This window comes from Lemur catta, chromosome 3 (assembly GCF_020740605.2).
Source record: "Lemur catta isolate mLemCat1 chromosome 3, mLemCat1.pri, whole genome shotgun sequence".
Taxonomy (NCBI): domain Eukaryota; kingdom Metazoa; phylum Chordata; class Mammalia; order Primates; family Lemuridae; genus Lemur; species Lemur catta.
The window spans coordinates 119,164,941-119,188,161 of NC_059130.1; the positions used below are offsets into that span (position 1 = coordinate 119,164,941).

The window sequence follows — 23,221 nt, forward strand, 5'->3', positions numbered from 1 at the left end:
TCTATTCGCAGGGTTCCAGAGCCCAGGCCTTAAAACTCAAAGGCAGTAGAAAGTACAGTTGACCCTTGAATAACACAGATTTGAACTGCACAGGTCCACTTACAAATAGATTTTCTTCTGTCTCTGCCATCCCTGACACAGCAATACCAACCCGTCCTCTTCCTCCTCCTCCTCAATGTGAAGACAAGGATGAAGATCTTTATAGTAATCCACTGCCACTTAGTAAATATATTGTCTCTTCTTCATGATTTCTTAATAACATTTTCTTTCCCCTGGTTTACTTAAAAAAATACAATCTGTAATCTAACACAAAATATGTGTCAATCAACTGTTATCAGGCTTCTGGTCAACAATAGGCTATTAGGAGTTAAATTTTGGGGAAATCAAAAGTTATACACGGATTTTTGACTGCTTGGGGGACGGGAGATCAGCACCTCTAACCCCTGCACTTTAAGAATCACCTGTAGTTGGAGACCGTCCTGAGCAAGAGCAAGACCCATCTCTACTAAAAACAGAAAAATTAGCCAGGCGTGGTGGTGCGCACCTGTAGTCCCAGCTACTCAGGAGGCTGAGGCAAGAGGATTGCTTGAGCCCAGGAGTTTGAGGTTGCAGTGAGCTATGATGTTGTCACTGTACTTTACCTGGGGTGACACTGTGTCTCAAAAAAAAAAAAAAAAGTCAACTGTAGTTTTTAAGAATCAAGGCTGTAGTATCATTACTGAGTTTCAAATCTAATCTCCATCTCATACTACCTGTGTGAGTTTTGTCAAGTTACCTAATTTCTCTATTCTTGCTTCCTCATCTGAAAATGTGGATAATAGCACAAACTACCTTGTGAGGTTGTTTGGAGAAGATAATCCACGGGAAGGACTTAGCACAGCCTGGCACGTGGTATTAGGTTGAACCCTATGAACTAACTGCTCAAAAACACTAGTTGCTAAAACGAACTAGGCCTCTGTCCTGCCAGGGTGCCTGTGTACCTGCAATACACACATGGGAAAGAAAATGTGAACAGCAAGTATTCTGATAATAGGATATTCTGAACGTTTCTTGAATACTTAATAAACCAAGTCGTAGTAAGGGTGTGCCACTCATCTTAGGAGACAGAATACACCCCATTGAGCTTCCAGGAATCCATCCTCTGAACAGCCTGGTAATGCGGTGTCTCCCTCATAACAAGAGCTCTTCCAGCCGTTCCCTTAACAAATGTTTATTGAGTTCCCAGTATGTGCCTCAACAAGAGCGGTTCGTGGAGTCCGCAGGGTGAGCAAGGACAGCGCGAGCGTCTTGACGCTTTTTCCCAGTTTTACCTCTAAAGGGCAAGAGAGACGTGACGGTGGTTGGAAGATGTGGGGGCGAGTGTTTTTTCTTTTTTAGTTGGGAGGGATGTCAGCGTATGCGTAGGCTGTCAGGAATGAACCAGTAGCGAGGGAAAAGATAGATGCGGACCCGGGGAAACCGAGGGTGGTGCAATTGCAGGAGCCTAGATCAGGTGGTTGAAGGGGACACGGAAGCAGAGCTGGCTTTAAAAAGGAAAATAATTAAGTCCTCTGGGTCTCACCCTCAATCATAGAGTTGTCAAGCTGATGCAATATGAGGCTAAAGAAAAATGCACGATCCCCTGCCGACACCTTGACTCAAACTCCCTCCCGCGCTGCCCGCCCGCTGGCTTTTGCACATGCGTGGTGCGCGCGCACGCGTCAGCCAAGGCACTCTCGCGAGAAGAGCCATACGGGCCGGAAAAATGGCGCCTCCCAGTCCTCGGGAGCCCAAAGCTCCATCGGCTACCAGCGCGACCAAGTCCGACGGGGAGATGGTGTTGCCGGGCTTCCCGGACGCAGACAGCTTCGTGAAGGTAAGTTCATGGAGCCTTGGGGGCACTGGGAACCGCCCGCGGCCGCCCGAAAGCAGACCCGGGCCCTCTAGGCAGCTTGCGCATGCCGCGGCCGAGCCGGGCGGGGGTCGGGGGGCCGCTACCCGCGCCAGGCACAAGACTGTCCTGCACTCTGCGGGGATCCGGCCTCGGACGCGGACACAGGGTCGCCGCGCTTCCCAGTTTAAGTCTATGCAGTCCGAGTGTGGAGAGCCCTCTCCGCATCCTGGGAAGGGCTTAACACTCAGATGTCCCGAGACCTCGCGACCTCGCCCCCGCCCGGGCCTGAATCACCCGGCCTGGGGGGGGGTTCGGCCTCCTCGCACCTCCCACACCTACGTGGCGTCCTCTCCTGCAGCACCCTGGAAAGCCCTTCTTCCCTCCCCTCAGGTCCAGTCCTACATAATCTCAAGCCATGGGTTAAGTGTCACCTGTTACAGCTACCACCAAGTCTCTCTCCTCTAAGTGCCACAGCACATTTTTCAGTACCTCCTCGAAGGAGCACAAGGTTCATTTAAATTATTTGTATAACGCAGCTTAAATATGAACGCAGATGCAACTAGGTTTAAGCGGTGCATAGGTCTTACAAAGCCATGAAACTGAAATTTGTAAATTAGCCCTACAAATTCCCCAAACCTCCGCTCATGTTATATCTCATTTACCATAAGCAGATGCTATTGTTAATTCATTTACTTGGCTCTGAAAAGTTCCTGAACCGATAGCTGTGGTCCTGATTGTGTGGTCTTCAGTGTTTGTAAGCTACCCTGTTCCCCACCATGAGCCAATTTCCCACCTCCTTTCTCTCATTTTTTTCTTGGGAAATGTTTATTCATACAATGCACAATGATGTCATTTGGCCTTCACATGATTAACTAACAGTTATCTAGGACAGCCACTTCAGATTTTTTTTTCCATTACCACACAACAATTAAAATAGAGAACCAGTTGGTGCTAACTGAACAACAAATACAAATCCAGTTGTGGATAATGGCTGTTATAAATTGATTATCCAGAGGATCTAGAATATGCATGTATTGTTTTTAGATGCTTAAAACGAAAACTCAAAAATAAATTCCTGCAGAAAGCTCATGGATCTGAACTTGAGTAATAATAACAGCACTTATATGCAGGCACTGTCCTGAGTGATTTTTTTTTTTTTGAGACAGAGTTTCGCTCTGTTGCCCGGGCTAGAGTGAGTGCTGTGGCGTCAGCCTAGCTCACAGCAACCTCAAACTCTTGGGCTCAAGCAATCCTTCTGCCTCAGCCTCCCGAGTAGCTGGGACTACAGGCATGTGCCACCATGCCTGGCTCATTTTTTCTATGTATTTTCAGTTGTCCAGCTAATTTCTTCCTATTTTTAGTAGAGACAGGGTCTCACTCTTGCTCAGGCTGGTCTCGAAATCCTGAGCTCAAGTGATCTTCCCGCCTCAGCCTCCCAGAGTGCTAGGATTACAGGTGTGAGCCACCATGCCCAGCCTGTCCTGAGTAATTTTATTAGGTCATTTAATCCTCACAAAAACGTTGTGGGATAGGCCCTTTTTGTTTTGCCTGTTTTTCAAAGGAGAAAACTAAGGTCCAAATAAGTGAAATCGCTTGCCTAAGACCTCAGTTAATAAGTAACAAAGCCAAGATTCAACCTGGTTGTGTTGAATTTTAGTCATATTATATATGTATGTGTTTGTTCTGTCTCTCCCCACTCTCCCCAGAATGTGAGCTCCAAACTTGGTTTCATGTTCACCATGCTTAGGGCCTAGATTGAAACTTGGCGCTACATGAATAATTTGTTGGTTGGATAAAGAGTGGATACCTTCAGCATCTAGCACAATGCGCTATATATAGTAGATCCCAAAAAATGATTTGCCAAATGAATGGGGATCCATGTTTAAAATATGTCTTCTTTTCTGGTTTTTGACAGTTTGCTCTTGGGTCAGTGGTGGCAGTCACCAAGGCATCTGGGGGCCTACCACAGTGTGGCGATGAGTATGATTTTTACCGAAGTTTTCCTGGCTTTCAGGCATTTTGTGAAACACAGGGAGACAGGTTGCTTCAGTGGTGAGTACTATATATTTAATTGTGTTAATGAGAGAAATGAAAACAAAGAGCTAGATAATTTTTCCTGAAATTTGTTTTCCTTAATCATAATTTTCTGTGCTATAAAGAGCTATAAAATGTGAAAACAAAGCAATGAATTTTGATTAGGGAAATAGTACTTGTTAAATTTTTAGTTTAACTTTTAAACAATATATTGACTTTTGCACGTACAGGCAATAAATCTTATTGAATTAATATGGGACTTGAAAGCTTAGATCCAAGATTCTCTCACACAACTTTCAGATTCACAGATATTAATTTATTAAGTGTATTAGGACAGATAATGCACAAACATTCATTTTGTTTAACTATTGCTTTACAGAATTAGAGAAACTCTTTGATTTAACATGTTAAAACAAATGAATGCCACATACGTTATTTATATAGTATCAGATATGTTTTAGAATTTAAAGGAAGCTTTGAGGTCATTTCTCCTTTCAGTTAACAAGTGAGCAAATTGAGTCCCAGAGTGATTTAGTGAATTGCCCAAGGCCACACAATTAGCAGTGTTTTATAATGGTTACTGTAAGAGTGCAAGTTTTATTAGTGTGCTCAAAAAGTACTGGGAACAGTCTGAGCCAAGCTATTTGAGTGTTCTCTTAACAGAATTTAAACAAATGGACTAAAAGTCTAAAAGCTAACCTTGGTTTTCCTGTCCTTAGCATGAGTAGGGTAATGCAGTACCATGGGTGTCGCAGCAACATTAAGGATCGAAGCAAAGTAACTGAGCTAGAGGACAAATTTGATCTCCTAGTTGATACCAATGATGTGATTCTGGAGAGAGTGGTGAGCATTTCATTTTACTCTTATGATAACTGACAAATGAAGAGCTTTTGTATTATTAAAATATAAAGAGAAACCTGGGCATCTTAGAAAGTGAAAAAGAAGTAAGTTTAATATTTCTTACAGTAATAACAGTCCCTTCTGATAGTTGGCATTTTTGAAGACAATAATTACAATTGTCTTCAAAATATTGGCCAGGCACGGTGGCTTCCACCTGTAATCCTAGTACTTTGGGAGGCTGAAGCAGGAGGATCACTTGAGGCCAGAAGTTTGAGACCAGCCTAGGCAACCTAGTGAGACCCCATCTCTACAAAAAATTTTTAAAAATTAGCCAGGCATGGTTGCCTGTGCCTATAGTCCTGGCTGCTGGAAAGGCTGAGGAAGAAGATCGCGTGAGCCCAGGCACTCGTGGTTACAGTGAGCTGTGATTGAGCCACTGCACTCTAACCCGAGTGACAGAGCAAGACCCCATCTCTAAAAACAAAACAAAAAATATATTACTGCCCTCTGGAAACTTAAAGTGCCTTATTATGAATCTACCTTCCAGATTTGCAAATCCTGTTTGTTTGTTTTTGTTTTTGTTTTGTTTTTTTTTTGAGACAGAGTCTAACTCTGTCACCTGGGCTAGAGTGCCGTGGCATCAACCTAGCTCACAGCAACCTCAAACACCTGGGCTTAAGCAATCCTTCTGCCTCAGGCTCTCGAGTTGCTGGGACTACAGGCATGCGCCACCATGCCCAGCTAATATTTTCTATATATTTTTAGTTGTCCAGCTAATTTCTTTATAATTTTAGTAGAGACGGGGGTCTCGCTCTTGCTCAGGCTGATCTCGAACTCCTGCCCTCAAGCGATCCTCTCACCTGGGCCTCCCAGAGTGCTACGATTACAGGCGTGAGCCACCACGCCCAGCCTGCAAATCCTATTTGTATTTCAAGAGAAGAGGCCTCTGTATCTGCCCAACCAAAATTTTGTCCATTTTTACTGTTAATGCAAAATCTGCTAAACACCCCAACTTGCAGGATTGGGAGTAGATGTGTATTATTGTATGTAGCTTACTGTCTATGTATGCCTGATTCTTCAGCAGAATGTTATTTACAGAAATAGAGATCATCCAGAACAAATCTAACCTTCAACCATGTGACAGTCCTGGAGATATTTAAATGGTGCTCTCCTAGCCTGTGAAGTCATCTCTTCCCTAGTCTAACTTCTCACAGATCTTTCAGCAGTTTCTGATATATTATGATTTCCAGTCCTGCCATATTCCGGTGTGTCACCTGAGTATGCCTCTATTAGTAGGGCCCAAGCTGATGTTCCACATCTGCTTTGAAGTGCAAAATAGATCAGGACGACCTTCATTCTCATTTGAAATACTGTACTTCTGTATTTAATGTATGCAGTTCAGTGTCATCTTAATTACTTTAGTGGCCACACACTATTAAATCATATTTGAATTTTCAACCCAATTCAGAGCTATAAAGAGAGGCAATCAAGTGTTGAGAGTGGGTGATAATTACCCTACCTGCCTTAGAGCAAATAATGCTTTAATTACTTGGCATGACATCCTAATCACCTCTTATAACATCGATCTGCTTTTTTTTTAAATTTTTGTTTATTTTTTTAATTGACAACTAAAAATTGTACAGATGCTCCTTGACTTACAGTGAGGTTATGTTCCAGTAAACCCATCATAAATTGAAAATATCTTAAGTCAAAAGTGCATTTAATACACCTAACCTACCAAACATCAGAGCTTGGCCGAGCCTACCTTAAACATGCTGAGAATACTTAAATTAGCTTACAGTTGGCAAAATCATCTAACATAAGGCCTATTTTATAATAAAGTTTTGACTATCTCACATAATTTATTGAACACTGTGCTGAAAGTGAAAAGCAGGACAATTGTGTGGGTTCTCAAAGGATGGTTCCTATCGAATGCTTGCCATTTTCGCACCATCCTGAAGTCGAAAATTTAAGTCGAACTGTCATAAGTCAGGGACCATCTATATATGTTTGTAGTGTACAACATGATGTTTTGATATATGCATTGGTTCTCTCTTTTATATATATTCTCTTATACATAATTATTTAAAATGTAAGGGAATTAACTCTTTTAACTTCAAGAGGAAGATACTAAATTAGTACCTCTTCTACTCTTAGGGTATTTTACTGGATGAAGCATCAGGTGTAAATAAGAATCAACAGCCTGTCCTCCCTGCAGGTCTGCAGGTCCCCAAAACAGTAGTGTCCAGCTGGAACCGGAAGGTGAGGTCTTCTTTTCAGATTAACTGGAGCTCCAGATGTCAGCTTTATGAAAGGGCTTTTGCCCGTTCTGATGTGCATTTCTGTTCTAATGAATTGGACACAGAACTGGCCACTGCCTCCCTTAACTTGTTCTCATAAACACAACCCAAGTATACCCTCTTCACCTTGCACCCCTAGCCTCACATACACACACATTCTTAAATGTCTCATGGAACATTCTTGTCTCCTTGGAAGATGGGAATTAGAATTTACTTTTCTAATTCATCAAGTCACTGTTATAATGTATTCACATGTATTGATTACAGGCAGGAGAATATGGCAAAAAAACAAAATCTGAAACTTTCCGGCTGCTTCATGCAAAAAACATCATCCGACCTCAGCTCAAGTTTCGAGAGAAGATTGACAATTCCAACACGCCATTTCTTCCTAAAATCTTCATCAAGCCCAATGCTCAGAAACCCCTCCCTCAGGGTGAGTAGTGCGAGCTCTGCCTATGTTTGAGTCTTCCTTTCGGGGGGTGCAAAAACCAGTAAAGACCAGAAGATCTGCCACCTTCCTTTCTTCAAAGGGAGTCAGTTAGCTGCTCCATTACGAGAAAAGATGCAAATGTGCTTGTATCTTTTGTGATGGTGTTTTTGTCACTGCTTGGGTCCCCAGCTCTGTCTAAAGAAAGGCGGGAGCGCCCACAGGATCGTCCTGAGGACTTGGATGTGCCCCCTGCGCTGGCGGATTTCATCCATCAGCAGAGAACCCAGCAGGTTGAGCAGGACATGTAAGTGTTTGCCTGCGTTTGACCTTTCTGCTGTGAGTTCTTACCTTTTTGCCGCATTTTCACTGTTTTACTTTTGTAAAGTGTGTGCATGAAATCAAAAAATCTGAGGTGCAGGTGATTTCCACCTTACCCTAACATGGGTCTTGGCAAGAAAACCTCTTGTTTGTGTTCGCAGAGGGCCCGCACAGCGTCGTCTGCGTAACCCTCTCCGCAGGCCTGAGAGGGGGCAGTTGCTCACATCCCCATTTCATAGATCTAAGGGCGAAATGAGAGATGCTGGCTTCCCACAGAGCTAGAACTTTAAACTCATGTTTTCTTAGAAAAGCGTCCTTCCTCTCTACCACTCTGCCTTTCTTATTAGTTGGGGACTCAAATAGTAGGGAAGGCTTATTAACGAATTCGGTAAAGAAAGGCATTGTTGTGCTCACTTCAACAGCACATGTACTAAAATTGGAACCATATTCCTCTCGGAATAGCAAAATAAAATTTAAAAAAAAAAGGCATTCACTGGCAATATAAGCATCTTGGAAAAACTTCACTTAAAATAGGCAAATGGACTTTGCCTTCAGTATAATGAAAAAAGGTGGTAAAAATTTCGTAAGTATTGCCTTTTTCCTCACATATAGCCAGATTCTGAGCATTCATTCCTTTATCCCCAGCTCTGCACTGGGGCCCACAAGCTAAGTGCTGGAGAAATAAAGGTAGGGACAGGCAGCTCTGCCCTGAAGGAATTCACCAGGCTCAGGGTTTTCATGCAAATGTATGAGAGAGGAACAGAAAAAATACGCCATTTAGCCTTTGGCCAACTGAAGTATTTGCCCCCATCCTCTCTAAATTCACAGATTTGTTATTCCAAACCACAAGAAATTATATATTTCTCATTTTTGTATTATTCACAACACTAGCCATACATACGAGCTCAAATCTTTATAAAGCTGCTTGGGTCTTCAGCTCTCTCTAAAGAAATGAATAGAGTTGTGTTTGGGGGTTTTTTGGGTTTTGTTTTGTTTTTTGATATAGGGTCTTGCTCTTTCACAGGCTGGTCTTGAATTCCTGTCCTCAAGTGATCTCTGCCTCAGCCTCCCAAAGTGCTAGGATTACAGGCATGAGCCACAACACCCAGCCTGAATAGACTTTTTTTTTTTTTTTTTTTTTTAAGTAGAGACGGGATCTCGCTCTTCCTCAGGCTGGTCTTGAACTCCTGAGCTCAAGCAATCCTCCCGCCTCGGCCTCCCAGAGTGAATAGACTTTTAATTATCATGTTTTAAGGGTGAACAAGTATCCCCTGATTTATTTGCACTTGAATTATTATTGAAATAATGATTTTTTATAAAGGGAAGATATTTTTACAATGATCTTTTCTCACTTGTTTTTATAAATTAGATAAGAGCTGTTGTTTTTCCTTTGAACCATGGAATTTATCTAAAAGATTTCTCTGTTTTATGTATTCAGGTTTGCACATCCTTACCAATATGAACTAGATCACTTTACTCCTCCAGATTCCGTTTTTCAAAAGCCACAACCCCAGGTTAGTATCCAGCCTTACTTTAAGGATAGTGTTTAACAGCCCAAGAGAAATCAAATAAGTAAATTAGTTGATATAATTTCAGCTTCCCTTGAATATCTTAAAATAGAAGGTTATAGTTTTGGGTCATTTTTTGAACTCATAATTCATTTTGTACTTTACTGGGGGATGAGTTTTAATTTTCTTTTCTTTTCTAATTTTACTCTTGATCCAGTTATATAGACCTGTAGAAGAAACACCCTGCCATTTTGTATCTTCCTTGGATGAACTTGTGGAACTCAATGAAAAGCTCTTGAATTGTCAAGAGTTTGCAGTAGACTTGGAGGTATCTTGTTAATGACCTTGAATGAAATTTTTACATTTTCTGTGAGTTCACCTACTCAAAAAGTATAAAATTAATGCTAATTTTAATCTACTTTTTTGGTAAAAATTAAATAACTTTGTTCCGTAGCTGACTTTTCAAAATCAATAAAGTCAAGTCTAGTAAAAGCGTTTTTTTTCCTATTCTCTCCTCTTCCTGTGTGTTTTAGCACCACTCTTATAGGAGCTTCCTTGGACTGACTTGCCTGATGCAAATCTCCACCCGGACAGAAGACTTCATCATTGACACCCTCGAGCTTCGAAGTGACATGTACATTCTCAATGAGAGCCTCACAGACCCAGCCATTGTTAAGGTCAGCCAACCTTTTCTAGCTCTTGCATGTGCATGCCAGATTTAAGGACTTTTCAGTCTACTATTCCATTATTTCAACCTAGACCCAATGAAGTTGGGAGAAATCATGTTATTTCTTAACTAGGGTATCATATGCTAAACTGCTTTTATATCTAAAACCCTAAGACTTAGCTTGTTACCACCCGGAAAAATGTTAAATCTTTTGAATGACTACTGCAGCAAGCCCAAGCCATCTAGATTGTCTGGACTTAATGACTGCACTTGAAGATAATAGAGCCGTTTTCTTGTATCATTGGCTGAGAGCAGTTTCAGACCTTAAGAGTGTGCAGCTAGGTGAATAGAAGGTGGCTATGCAAACTGGGCACAATGGCTCACACCTTTTAATATAACCCCAGCACTTCGAAATGCCAAGGCGGGTGGATCACTTGAGCCCAGAAGTTCAAGAGCTGCCTGGACAACATAGTAAGACCCTGTCTCTGCCAGAAAAATTTAAAAATTAGCTGTGCATGATGGCACATGCTTGTAGTCTTACCTATTTGGAAGGCTGAGGCAGGAAGATTGCTTGAGCCCAGGAGTTCGAGGCTGCAGTGAGCTGTGATCATGCCACTGCACTCCAGCCTAAGCAACAGAGTGAGACTCTGTCTTAAAAAAAAAAAGAAGAAGAAGAAGGCAGCTGTGGCCAAAAGTAAAAGAAACATTTAAAACTCCACATATCTTAATCTTAATCCTGACTTCTAATTGTAGTGTTCTAATATTTGCTTTTTTTTTTTTTTTTTAGACAGAGTCTTGCTCTGTTGCCCTGGCGAGAGTGCAGTGGCATCATCATAGCTCACTGCAACCTCAAACTCCTGGGCTCAAGCAATCCTCCTCCTTCACCCTCTGGGGTAGCTGGGACTACAGGTGCACGCCACCACACCTGGCTAATTTTTCTATTTTTTTATAGAGATGGGGTCTTGCTCTGGCTCAGGCTGGCCTCCAACTCCCGAGCTCAAGCAAGCCTTCTGCCTCAGCCTCCCAGAGTGCTAAGATTACAGGCGTGTAGTTGCAGTGTTCTAATAACCTACAGGCAGAGTTAATTTCAGAGCAGGCCTTATACTAGTGTACCACATGACTGTGGTTTTGCTTTCAGGTCTTCCATGGTGCTGATTCAGACATAGAGTGGCTACAGAAAGACTTTGGGCTGTATGTAGTAAACATGTTTGACACCCATCAGGCAGCGCGCCTTCTTAACCTGGGCAGGCACTCGCTCGATCATCTGCTCAAACTCTACTGCAGCGTGGAGTCCAACAAGCAGTATCAGCTGGCTGATTGGCGAATACGGTCAGTTTGCTCTTGACAGGAAAGCGTGGGAGGCAGAATAAAGCAAGGTTGTTCATTAACCTGTCAAGACCTGTGTTTGGGCCATACCGCTCCTTGAATCTGGAGATGAATGGCATCAGGCTTTTCTCCAGGTGTTTTCAGCAGCATAAAAGCAGTAGGAAATGTTTGGATGACAATGCGGAGTTTTTGTCGGGCTGATGCTGTCACACGATGCTGCATGGAAATAGTGGCTGAAAAAGAGGTGCCATGTCGGTGTTCACCCGTGCCCGCCTCTTGTTTGAAACTTCGTTGTGGTTCTGGTTTGTTGTGAGATGATCTCCAGTATGTGAGAGAGAATTCTAAGGGGCCTTGTTGATTTAGCTTTATAAGAAGTGTTTTCTGTAGTATAAGGTAATAGTTTTGCCACACTTTCGGGAAGCCTTACTCAGCTTGGTCATTTTCAGAAGGCTAGCTACCTCCATGAGGTTGCAGCTGTCATACGAAGATGCCACTAAGTTTTTCTCCAATTCCACGTGTCAGAATTTCTAGGTATAAAAATAAAACTGTATTTGGACTAATAAAGTCCAACTAAAAGATGAAAATGGATAAAACCTAAAAAGTGCTCCCTGTTATTGAGCCCTGTGCCAAGCACTAGGCTCAGAGCTTCAGGGATGTGGTCCCATGTGATCCTCACAACAGCCTGTGAAGTGCCTTGTTCCCGTTTCCCAGGTAAGTCAGGTGAGGTCAGAGAGGTTAAGGAACTTGTCCAAGGACAGGCAACTGGAGCTAGGATTCAAACTCAGGACTAGAGTGCCCTTATTTTTAACTACATTATCACCCTGTCTGCCTTTCTACCCACCTGTTAAATAATGGTCTGTCATATTAAAATGCAGGAAATGTTGGCATAACTATAGCAATTGGCTGTGAAAGGATCTTTCCTATCAGAAGGGTCCAAGGAAGTCCCAGCACTCAGAGTAGACAAGTTGAATTGCTGTCCTTGGAGGCGGTCAGTGAACCACGTCCTCTGCCATTCTAGCCCCCTGCCTGAGGAAATGCTCCACTACGCCCGGGATGATACCCATTACCTGCTCTACATCTACGACAAGATGAGGCTGGAGCTGTGGGAGCGAGGTGGCGGCCGGCCGGTTCAGTTGCAGGTGGTGTGGCAGCGGAGCAGGGACGTCTGCCTCAAGGTACCCTTTGCCACTCACAGACCCTCTCTCAAGCTCCCTGTTGCTGGTTAGGTTTTGTTTCTTACGTTTGCTCTTTACATTTATGCAAAGAGCCAAACATTTTGCAGAGCTCAGGGCACAATTTTTATTCCCACTGATTTTGAATATTCCCTAATATCTTACAGAAATTCATCAAACCTCTCTTTACGGATGAGTCCTACCTTGAACTGTATAGGAAGCAAAAGAAGCATCTCAACACGCAGCAGTTGACAGCGTTTCAGCTGCTGTTCGCCTGGAGGGATAAGACAGCTCGCAGGGAGGATGAAAGTTATGGGTAAGGGATTAGAGATTCTTTTAATACTGCTTCTAGAGAGACGTAATAACAAGGCAGTCATGGACGTTTTTTCATTTCCCATGAAAGCTGGTTGTTTTCCCCTGTGTTACGGCATTTAATGGAACTTACTGGCTGAATTTAATGTGTCCCCGTTGTGTGTTTTTCCCCAGATATGTACTGCCAAACCATATGATGCTGAAGATAGCTGAAGAACTGCCTAAGTGAGTCTGAGAGCTGATTAACGTGTTCTGACTTTCTCGGTAGATCTCATGTCCTTGAAAATCAAGCGTTTCTGATTGCTGTTACCCAAGGCCGTTTACTCAGAGAAGATTAGTGTTTTAAGTTTAGAAGGCAGCAAGTATGAGGAATCCAGAATTTCTGGCCTCAGGGTGCCATTTAAAAACTAAAACTGGAGCTGTTTCAGTGATGATGCCTTATACTGAGTTCAGTGCAAGTCTCTGAACCTACAGCACCCACTTGCAAGAGAAGAAAATGTCCCCTTTATACTTTCTTCCAAATGAAGGCATTTCATGATTTGACACGTTATTGAAGTACAAGCAAAAATCAAAATTCACAATCTATTGGTCACCCCACTGCAGAACTGAGAATCAGCAGTGCTATGGTACTTACCTCCAGCTGTCCCCATTTGCAGGAGTCAGGCTTTAAGAGAAACCGACTCAAAGTGTGGTGCAGCAAAGAGCACGCAGAGAGGCACTTGGCGTGGACTGCCCTGACATGAGCATGTTTCCTCAGTCACCTTTAGCTGTGGCTTCAGCTTAGCTGTGGCGCCCTGGCTGTGCCCTCTCCTTGTTCTTATCTGGAAGCCTCTGAGGGCCATGTTTCTGAGTGAGAAGTTGAGTGTGTTCTTACGTGCCTGCAGGGAACCTCAGGGCATCATAGCTTGCTGCAACCCAGTACCACCTCTTGTACGGCAGCAGATCAACGAAATGCATCTTCTAATCCAGCAGGCCCGAGAGATGCCCCTGCTCAAGGTAAGGCACTTTTCTGCTAAAGGGCCCAACCCAGCGGGCCTGTTCTTTCTGCTAGCATCTTATTCCTGAGGTCTCTATACACGAGCTGGCCTCAATTCCAAACCCTAAGAAAATATTAGGGCTTAGGAAGTCCAGTGGGTATGTTTTGTTATCATAATCAGGGACTAAAACTCATCCTTTTTATTTTATGATCTTAGCTTTGATGATCCAACAGCAAGTAATATCTAGTGACTGGGCCAGTTCACTTTTGTCCTAAAAGCAGGATGAGGTGCAGCGGGGATGTCAGCACAGGGATCTCATTTTGGAAGCCCCGCCAGAATGTGGGGTCTACATGTGAAGTGAGGGTGCCCTGAATGAGTGTGGTGGCCACAGAGTGGAAGGGAAAGGACAGGTCTAAGAAGCAGCAGAAGAAAAGATTTCTGGAACTTAGTAACAGATGATGACAGTGGCTGCCAGTTATTTTTGAGCACTATGTCCTGTCGAGCTGTCGTCTGAACGGCAGTTGGATTTGAGGATAATGGGGGTATGGTCAAAGACAACTCCAAATTTAAAGCCTAGGTAATTGGGAAAATATGAGAACCGTGAATAAAAACAGGAATTCAAAAAGAGCTGATTTTGTGAAGGAGATGTTAAAGTTTAGACAAATTTAGATGAAAGTGGACTATCTACCTGAAACTACAGATAGATGTACATGAGCGTATGTTTAACACGTAGGTGCGCGTAACTAGAGTGTGTCTGTGTGCATGTTCCCTTATATAGGTAGTGCGACCTGTTAAAAATAGATTTGCATGTTTTGATTTGTATTTTATTGGGACAGTTTTAAATGTGTTGACTCAGTAGTAATATCAGCATATGGTAAGTCATATTTGCAATTTCTTGAAAGATTATTGATCCAGAAAGACTTAAAATCAGCTGCATTGAGATAAAAAAGAAGAGAATCTAAGGATAAACATATCTATAGTTTTCATGCTAAAATTTCTCTTGGTTCTATAGTTTGTCCAAGGAAAGAGAGAAATCCTGGTACTAGGGAACAGTCTTTTTCAAGCTCTTTGGGATCCTTCGTATTAATGCCTAGTCGTGAAAAAGAGCTTTCTTCTTTCATTCAGCAAGTAATTATTGAGCACTGTAAGGGGTCAAAGAGAATCTCTGGGCTCTTGAGAAACAGTCTAGTGAGGAACACAGTCCGGGGTGGGGGAACATGTCATTGAGTTTAGACGACTTTCTTCAGATTCCCTTTGTTTTCACTCCTTAGTCTGAAGTTGCAGCTGGAGCAAAGAAGACTGGACCCCTGCCCAGTACTGAGGTAGAGTGTTGCGTCTGTCCCTGTGGGGGAAGACATCGGTCAAAGCCAGTGAGAACAAACCTCTCTGACAAAGGCCAGTGCTAACACTGCCAGCGAAAAGCCACTGGTATGCTTGCAAGTTTTATATGCTGGCGTCCTGGTTTCTTTTTGATGCAGAGATTGGAGAATGTTCTCTTTGGACCTCATGACTGCTCCCATGCACCTTCAGATGGCTATCCAAGCTTCCCTGCCAGTGGTAAGGTAGAGGGCCCTCGGGACCATCCCAGAGAGGCTGACAGCTGCCCTGTGCAAAATCCGGTACGCTCTGACCTTGCTGACTTCCGTACCTCTAGGATCTGTGCCACTGCAGAAACAGGTGAGCCTCTTCCCTGACCAAAAAGAAGAGACCTCACTGGATACCCGATGCCTTCTTGCTACAGCTGTCATCACGTTATTTAACGTGAGTAATGTGGAAACGTCACTGAGGGCATGGAGGCTCACAGGGATTTATTGGGTTTATCAGACAAGCTGTCTGCCTGAAAAGTTGCACACACTTTTGATACTAATGCCAAGAGTAAAACACAGCAGTGGTGAGAGAGGTGGGGGAACAGGTGAGCAAGGTGGCGTGTGCTACTCTGGAGGAAGTAGTCCGTGGGAGGTGGCCGGAGCACTCACTGTGAGCTCTGCGTGCAAAGAAATCCCCAAGGAAAGGTTGACATCCTGATCCTCACCAATAGCTAGAGGGGAGGAGGGCGTGGGCTAAGAGGATATAGAAGCCAGACTTTTCAGACACAGCCAGAGTGGGAGGCAGTTCACCTCGGTGCCCAGCGGGGTGGAGTGAGCACTCCCTCTGAAGAACTAGAGAGCAAGTGCTCTGTGTGGCTTCCAGCAGACCTCGGCAGCATCCGTATGTGCTTCAGTGAAGAGAAAACGTGGAAAACCATTTTTTCTGTGCTGTGATCAGTAGAGAAAGTGAGGAGCAGGCTAAGCAGCCGCTCGCCAGTGGCAGAACCTGCACCCGTCCCTGCAGGCGGCTGCCACTATCGAGGCAGCTAATGACCCCTCCATTCTGAGAGCGATGTGGCTCGCCTGGGCCAGGCCTGCTCCTGGGATGTGCATCTGGATGTGACAAGCCCTCCTGGCCATTACCCTTCAGGCTTCTGCTTTCTGCCAGTGATCGGAACTCCAGCTTCCTTGCAAAAGAAAACCAGGTTGCATTTGTTGGTCAGGATGAATGAACACTGAGATAACCAGAGACAATAGTACAGTGCACAGATAAAACTCTGAATACTATAAACAGCAGGTGTGGCAAAAAGGAAAAATCATAGTTTTCAGAAAGAAAGAATGGAGTCGGGCGTGGTGGTGTACACCTGTGCCCCAGCTACTCTGGAGGCTGAGGCAGGAGGATCGCTTGAACCAGGCATTCAAGGCTGCAGTGAGCTATGATCATGCCACTGCATTCCAGCAGGGGCAACAGAGCAAGACTCTGTCTCTAAAAAAGTTAAAAAAGGAACTGAGAAAGAGAAGCAAGAATACTATTATACCTATCTTGGGTAAAGACAGCTGTCAAGATTACCAAATGTTGCCAGGTGCCGTGGCTCATGCTTCTAGTCCCAGCTACTTGGGAGGCCAAAGCAGGATCACCTGAGCCCAGGAGTTTGTGGCCAGCCTGGGCAACATAGCACAACCCCATCTCTAAAAAAATAAAAATAAATTAAAAATACAAAGATGAGCAAATGTTCAAATGATAAAAAGCTAGGTGGGACAGTAGGTTACGGGATCAAACTTCACAGCCATTCCATCATTCCCGAGCGTAGGACCAAAGCCCAGAAGGTGAAAGGGTACCTGCGAAATGTGTGCTACTTTGGATTCCACTTTCTTTTTCAACTTAATCACGTAAATTTAGATTGGATCTTGCTTTAGTAATTCATGAGAAAAGTCTAGGAACTTTAGTTGACCACAGAGCTAATAGCCATCCAGGTGATTTAGCAGCTGAAAGTGTTAGCTTAAACTGTAGGCTGTATTAATACGGAAGTGCTGTGTTTAGTTTAAAGGAGGCTATGATCTCCCTGTACTCTGTGTTGCAAGGGAGTAGAACTAAGGTGAAGCCAAAGGGTAACAAGTTTTATGAACACAGTTGGAAGTAACATTCTGATTAATTCCCCATAGAGCTTTGCAATATTAAATTTCAGGTATCAGTTAAGACCTCAAGTTCTAGAGCCAGTCAGTCCTGGCTTTAAATCCCCGTTCTGCCCTTGTTCCCTCTAAAGCTCTGAAAGACTTTCATAACCTCCCCAAGCCTCTGTTTCCTCCTCTATAAGATGGTGAGAATAACACCACGTACCTCATAGACTGTGAGGACACAGAATTCATGGGTCCAACGTCTAATCATTGAAACCCTCCTGCGTCCTGTTAAAGGCACAGTACTGTATACATAGGAGAGCTTAAGAAAAGTTAGCCATTATTTCTAATGTCACTGTTATGTGATCGTGGTTGTAAGTGATCTTTTTGTCTGTCCCTGCAGGAACCTAGTGAAGAAAATGGACAGGGTCCATTAACAGTCGCACAGAAAAAAGCCCAGAGGATAATGGAGTCCTTTGAAAATCCTTTTAGGATGGTGAGTAATAGTTGTACATGCGCAGAATTTGCAGAGATGTCTGCAGCTATCCCTGCCTTTTACCGGGAAAGGAAGCAGTGAGCCTTTGGAGAGAGGAAGCCTCTGGACACTGTGTGTGTCAGTTGTCCCTGGGGTCCAGGTTCAGCACCTCCATCCGAGTGCCTCTGCCCTGCGGGGCCAGATTCCGTTCCCTGCAGCGTTTCATGGGACCATTCTTTCCTCCAGTTTCTGCCTTCACGAGGACACCAAGCTCACATCTCTGAGGCAGCAAAGTTCGACCCATCAACGAAAATCTATGAAGTAAGTGGATTTGTCATGTTTTCTAAAAGAGACTTCCTAAGAAAAGGGAACTTCTTAATTATTTGAATCAAGTTTCTGTTTTAGACAAGTCCATCTCATCTGAGAACCCCCTGAAAATGATGCTAAAGCCCTTTATATCTAAATCATTGTTTCTAGGAAGCGGAGCCAGAACTTCAATCAGATTCTGAAAAGCATTTGGAAACATTTTAAGCAACTTTTGTTTTCATTTTTTAAATTGAGGTTTAATTTATATGTAGTAAAGTACACAAGTATTAAATGTATAGCTTGATGCATTTTTTACAGATGTATGTTATTTTAAGGCTCTTAACGGTGACAGCTTTAATTTTAAAACATCTGTCTCATATTGTTTGATTTGTTTTAACAGCATTATGAATAAGGATAAGAACACACCTCCCCTGGATCCCCATGAGATGTTCCTGGGAGCCAGCGTGTTCATGTCTGTTAACAGCCTCCTTCCTCCCTGCAGGAAGTGGCCGCTCTGCTGACGTGGGCGGCTCCGCCCGGCAGCACAGCTCTTTCCTTAGGCCAACCTGAGCGGCCTGGCCCTGTTGCTGTGGGTTGGCCTGCTATTTTTAGAAATGGAGAGTCAGGTGGGGTTTTGCCTTCTCTCCTCCTTTCCCCCACTGGTCGTGGCACGTTGAGCTACTGTGCATCCACTACCTTGCTTATGGTCAGTGTTACCTAGGTGTGTTCTGATGCCACAGGTCCACGTGGTGTCACAGAGCACAGCAGACCTGAATCTAGCCCTATCCCTTGGACAAGTTATTTAGCCTCCCCGAGCCCTTCTGCTCGTCTCTAAAGAGCTGGTGATGCTAGTACCTTTGTCTCAGGGTCACAGAAGGGATTGAATGAGACAGCGGATGGGACAGCCTCCGGCCCTGTGCCTGGAGCACAGTTGGACTTTGTCATCCTAAATAAGGATTTTATAAATAAAGCCAGCATGAGATTTTGCTTTTCGTGTGCTTAGATTTAGAATTTATGACTCAGAATGTGTGTACTTATTAGTTTAGCATGCCCTACATCACCTCATTAAAAAAGTAAGGTATGCCTAGGTGGCTGAGTTTTGGAGTTTTTTCTGTTATGTTTGTTTTCATTATAGATCAGCAACCGTTGGAAGTTGGCAAGCCAGGTACAGGTACAAAAGGAATCTAAAGAGACTGTGAAGAAGAAGGCAGCTGAGCAAACAGGTATGTTTCACTGGCTCAGTCACTGTGTTTGTTAAAAAACAGCCCTTGACAGCAGTCTGTTTATTCAGTCCTTCCACAAAGTTCCCGAAATATAGCAGTGATAACACAGGCACAGCCCTCCCCTGCTGAGGGATGGTAGACAGTGACTGTGTGATCTGTCAGATGCGGGAGACACTGTGCAAAGAGGTGGGGAGTGCTTGGGGCTGCTCTTTCGGGACGGTGGTTGGAGAAGGGAGGATAATAAGCGTGACATGGAGCGGAGACCTGCAGCAATCCAGGGGACAGTGCCACCGGCTGGTGGCACAGCAGGTCCAAAGGCCCCGGGTCGGTAGCTTGCTGGGCGTGCACAGGAGTAGCAATGAGGCCCGCATGGCTGGGTGGAGTGGGTGAGGAAGAGGCAGGAGATGAGGAAGGAGAGGGGCCCACTGGGGGACCTTGGCTCTTACTCCAAGTAAGTTGGGACTCCCTGTAGACTCCTGAGCAGAGGGGGGACAGGAGCTGACCTATATTTCACCAAGATCCCCCTGGCTGCTGTTGAGAGTAGATCCTAGAGGAAAGGACAGAGCCCTGTTAGGAGACCTGCCAGTAGCCCAGGTGCGAGGAGACAGGGGCTTAGTCCAGTGTGGGGGCAGAGGAGGTGGTGGGTGTTGTCAGAACCTGGATGTAGCCTGTAGTAGAGCTGCCAGCATTTGGCCATGAGTTGAATGCAAAGAGACGACCGGAGACGATTTGAGGGGGAGGAGGTTTGGGTTCTGGTCCTTGACGGTGATGGTTGCGATCCCTGTTAAACGGCTTCAGAGTGAACAGGCCACTGGACACGTGGCCTGGGTTTCTGGGAGAGGAGCAGGCGGGTGGGGTTACTGGATGTAGCATGGAGAGGAGCATGGGCAGAGCTTCTCGGCCTGAGCCCCGAGGCAGTTGGCCTGCAGGGACTGGGTGGCCTGGCGCAGGGCGGGAGGGTTAGCTGTGCTGACCCCTGTGCACAGGCCGAGTCAGGAGGATGGAGAGTTGACTGCTGGATTCAGCAGCTCCCAGACAGTTCTCTCTCTTTGCAGCTGCCCGGGAACACGCAAAGGAAGAGTACAAAGCCGCAGCGCAACAGGCCGTCTCTGTCCGGCAGCAGGCTGCGGTACGCGCTGGTGTTTCTGTTTCTGAGAAACCGGGTGGCCCCGGTCATGGTCAGGACAGACGTTCCTCGAATATCTTAGCGGGGCTTACCCTGTGCTGCACGTTAGGTGCCGCCTCCTTCCCAGCTCAGCCTGGCCTGTCCATGAGTGCCTGCCTCGTGTCCCCTCCGCAGAGTTACGCTGTAATTCCTCCTAGAGGCTGTCTTCTGCGTTTGTGGTGAATACACCAACCGCTGAGGTATTGAGGTTACGGTGTTGCAGCCTGGCGTGTGTCCCCTCTGCCCTAGGAAGTGGTTCATTCCTCTCTGGAATTCTCAACCCTGCCTTTCTTAAATGGCTTGATGTCGTTGTCCAGTGAGGAACTTGTTCCAGTTGGCACTAAGCATGACAGTCCTTAAGTTCCAGCCGCGGCTCCTCTCCCCACACCAGACAATCCTTGTACCGCTCAGGCAGCTGCGTTCCCAGCTAATACTGGAGGCTGCGGGATTCTCTGCTCACCCACGTGCCTCCACACTCCTTCCCTGCGTGTTCAATACAGCTCGAAAATGCTGCTAAGAAGAGAGAGCGAACAACAAGTGACCCAAGGACCACAGAACAGAAACAAGAGAAGAAACGACTCAAAATTTCCAAGAAGCCAAAGGACTCAGATACACCAGAAAAAGATTTTACCCCTTACGACTACAGCCAGTCTGACTTCAAGGCTTTTGCTGGTGAGGAAGGACTGGGGCCCTGTGGACGGATGTCTGGTCGCGCTGGGTGGGGGGAAGCCATAGAGTAAACAAGAACATGACTTGGCCACAGAGTAAGCCCTGCCCAGCCCGAGACATGCCACTAACCAGGAGTTGCCACAGCAGCCCAGGGAAATGCAGGGACATGGACAGATGCCCACTGGCTGCCACCACCCTCCTCCACCGGACCTCACTCTCACAGCCTCTGTGGTTTAGCAAGATCACTGGTCACTTCCGTTGTGACCAGAGTGGCTCCATCTTTCCTCACATAGCTTGTGCCCAGAAACACATTCCCCCTCCTTTCTCCTCCCCCAACCCGGGTGTGGCGGCCCCAGCCTTGCTGTGAGCCTGTCGCCTGTATTAACCCATTTCCGTGATCCCAGGCCTCTCATCTCTTACCTTGCAGAAAACAGCAAATCCAAACCTTCCTCCCAGTTTGATCCAAATAAGCAGACCCCGTCTGGCAAGGTAAGAAATAGCCCTGGAGGACTCGAGCGTGCCTGTGGTGCTCGCTGCTGACCTCTTCTCTACGGAGACGGGTCCATCTAGGAATCCTTTCCCTTTGCGTATCTTTTTCCTCCCCGCATTTCTTCCCAGGTGCAGACAATACCATCAACTATTCCAGCAATTAAAAAAGGCTGTAAAAGCTGGTGTGCAGTTTTACAGTGTATTACGCTGTGTTTGCTACCATGGGAACTGCAGCCGCAGGCCAAAAGCACTCCCTCTGGGGCCCGCACAAGCCTGCATTTGCCCCACGTGGGTGTGGGGTCGGGGCCAGTCAGACTGAACGTGGCTGCAGGTTCAGCCTGTGGAGACAGAGGCCCGTGTGGGGCCCTCCTGTTCCTTCTGTAGTGCATCCTGACAGCCAGTGCTTTCAGAGACACGGCATTGTCCACTTCCAAGGAAACCAAAGTCACACCTGTGGTACCACAGCCTTTGGCCACCTGAGCTCGGGTGTGTTTTTCTGTGTATCTTGTGGTCAGGGTTGTCACTCAGCTTAAATGGTTTCTTATCTTTTCAGAAATGCATTGCAGCCAAAAAACTGAAACAGGTGGTGGGAAATAAAAGCATGTCCTTTGCAACTGGAAAATCAGACAGGTATGTGGTCAGCGGCCTTTGCAGCCCAAGGAACCCAGAGAGAAAGCGCCTGCCGTGCTTGGCACCGTTCGGTGGGAACAGCCTCACAGCAAGCGCTCAGAGGTCTTCAGCTGAGAAGACTCAGCCTCCCATAGCCAGGTCCCTCTCGTCACTTGGAAAACAGGAGGGGAAATGATTTACTCCATACCACGTGTCACGTAGCCAGTCACTGCATCCCAGGACTCAAATACCCCCCATTCTTAGCTCCTTTCTATTGTCATATGGTTTCCTGGGGTCACCTCAGAACAAATAGGTGTGAAATTTTCCTAGACTAGCCTGTTTCTTAGGAATGAGAAAAAAATCAGTAAGCAAGTTTGGGTTGTCATTTTTGAAAAATGTTTCAGTTAAAGGCATGAAATCGCAATACTTGGAGCAGACCCTGAGGTCAGAGGACTTGCCCCAAGGGCATGGCCCAGTGAAGAACAGGTCTGCCCTCTTTAGATCTCGCCTGGCCCAGCCAAGCATGTGGGCTGCAGAGCACTGCCCCGGGCCACACCCTTGTCTGCTGTAGGGTAGGGACAAAGGGGACGCACTACTGCCCAGCTGAGTTCTCCAGGACCCCTGAACAAACCATTCTCCTTCAGTCCTACATTATTAAGGTTTGCAAGATTTTATAAATCAGCTGAAAACAAGCATCCAGCCAAACTGGAAGAGGTAACTCTTGTTTTTGTCCTGTCTCTGCAGAGGCTTCAGGCACAATTGGCCGAAGAGATAGTTTTGGAAGAAACCTTTGCGACCCCCCAGTGGACTGGAGGCACCAAATGGAGGTGCTGGTTTTGTACAGACCCATTTTTAAGCCATTAAAAATAATTCTTACTGGAAGAAAGCTGGTTCCTGACTTTTCTTTTGCTGCCACCACGACTCTGGCAGGGGAGGACAGCTCCCGTCCTGTCCAGATTACCATCTTCAGCTGTCTGTGGACAGAGGTAAGCATGCCCTCGGAGGTTACTGTGCGTTCTAGAGAAATCCAGAACCGCTCCCAAGGAAGAATGCAGGGGAACCTCTCATAACCCAGACGAGTGGCAGCACCCCCAAGGCCGAGTGTG

The 23,221-nt window shown here is 45.5% G+C and overlaps 1 protein-coding gene across 2 annotated transcripts; it reads left to right on the forward strand.

The window, feature by feature from the left end:
• The first annotated feature begins 1,680 nt into the window (after window positions 1-1,680).
• On the forward strand, window positions 1,681-22,994 carry EXOSC10 (exosome component 10). Of its 2 annotated transcripts, XM_045546145.1 has the most exons (25): window positions 1,681-1,855; window positions 3,789-3,925; window positions 4,627-4,750; window positions 6,905-7,009; window positions 7,315-7,480; window positions 7,667-7,781; window positions 9,234-9,309; window positions 9,521-9,631; window positions 9,837-9,980; window positions 11,109-11,299; window positions 12,315-12,471; window positions 12,636-12,784; window positions 12,955-13,005; window positions 13,665-13,776; window positions 15,029-15,079; window positions 15,236-15,314; window positions 15,412-15,518; window positions 17,583-17,675; window positions 17,901-17,975; window positions 19,096-19,183; window positions 20,239-20,312; window positions 20,849-21,020; window positions 21,445-21,506; window positions 22,060-22,136; window positions 22,860-22,994. In XM_045546145.1, the coding sequence occupies exons 1-25, from the start codon at window positions 1,745-1,747 to the stop codon at window positions 22,888-22,890; spliced, it is 2,658 nt and encodes an 885-aa protein (XP_045402101.1). In that variant the 5' UTR covers window positions 1,681-1,744; the 3' UTR covers window positions 22,891-22,994. The 2 variants fall into 2 exon arrangements, with proteins under 2 accessions (XP_045402101.1, XP_045402102.1); XM_045546146.1 differs by lacking the exons at window positions 20,239-20,312; window positions 20,849-21,020; window positions 21,445-21,506; window positions 22,060-22,136; window positions 22,860-22,994 and having other exon boundaries at window positions 1,725-1,855; window positions 18,361-19,139.
• Window positions 22,995-23,221: the final 227 nt, after the last annotated feature.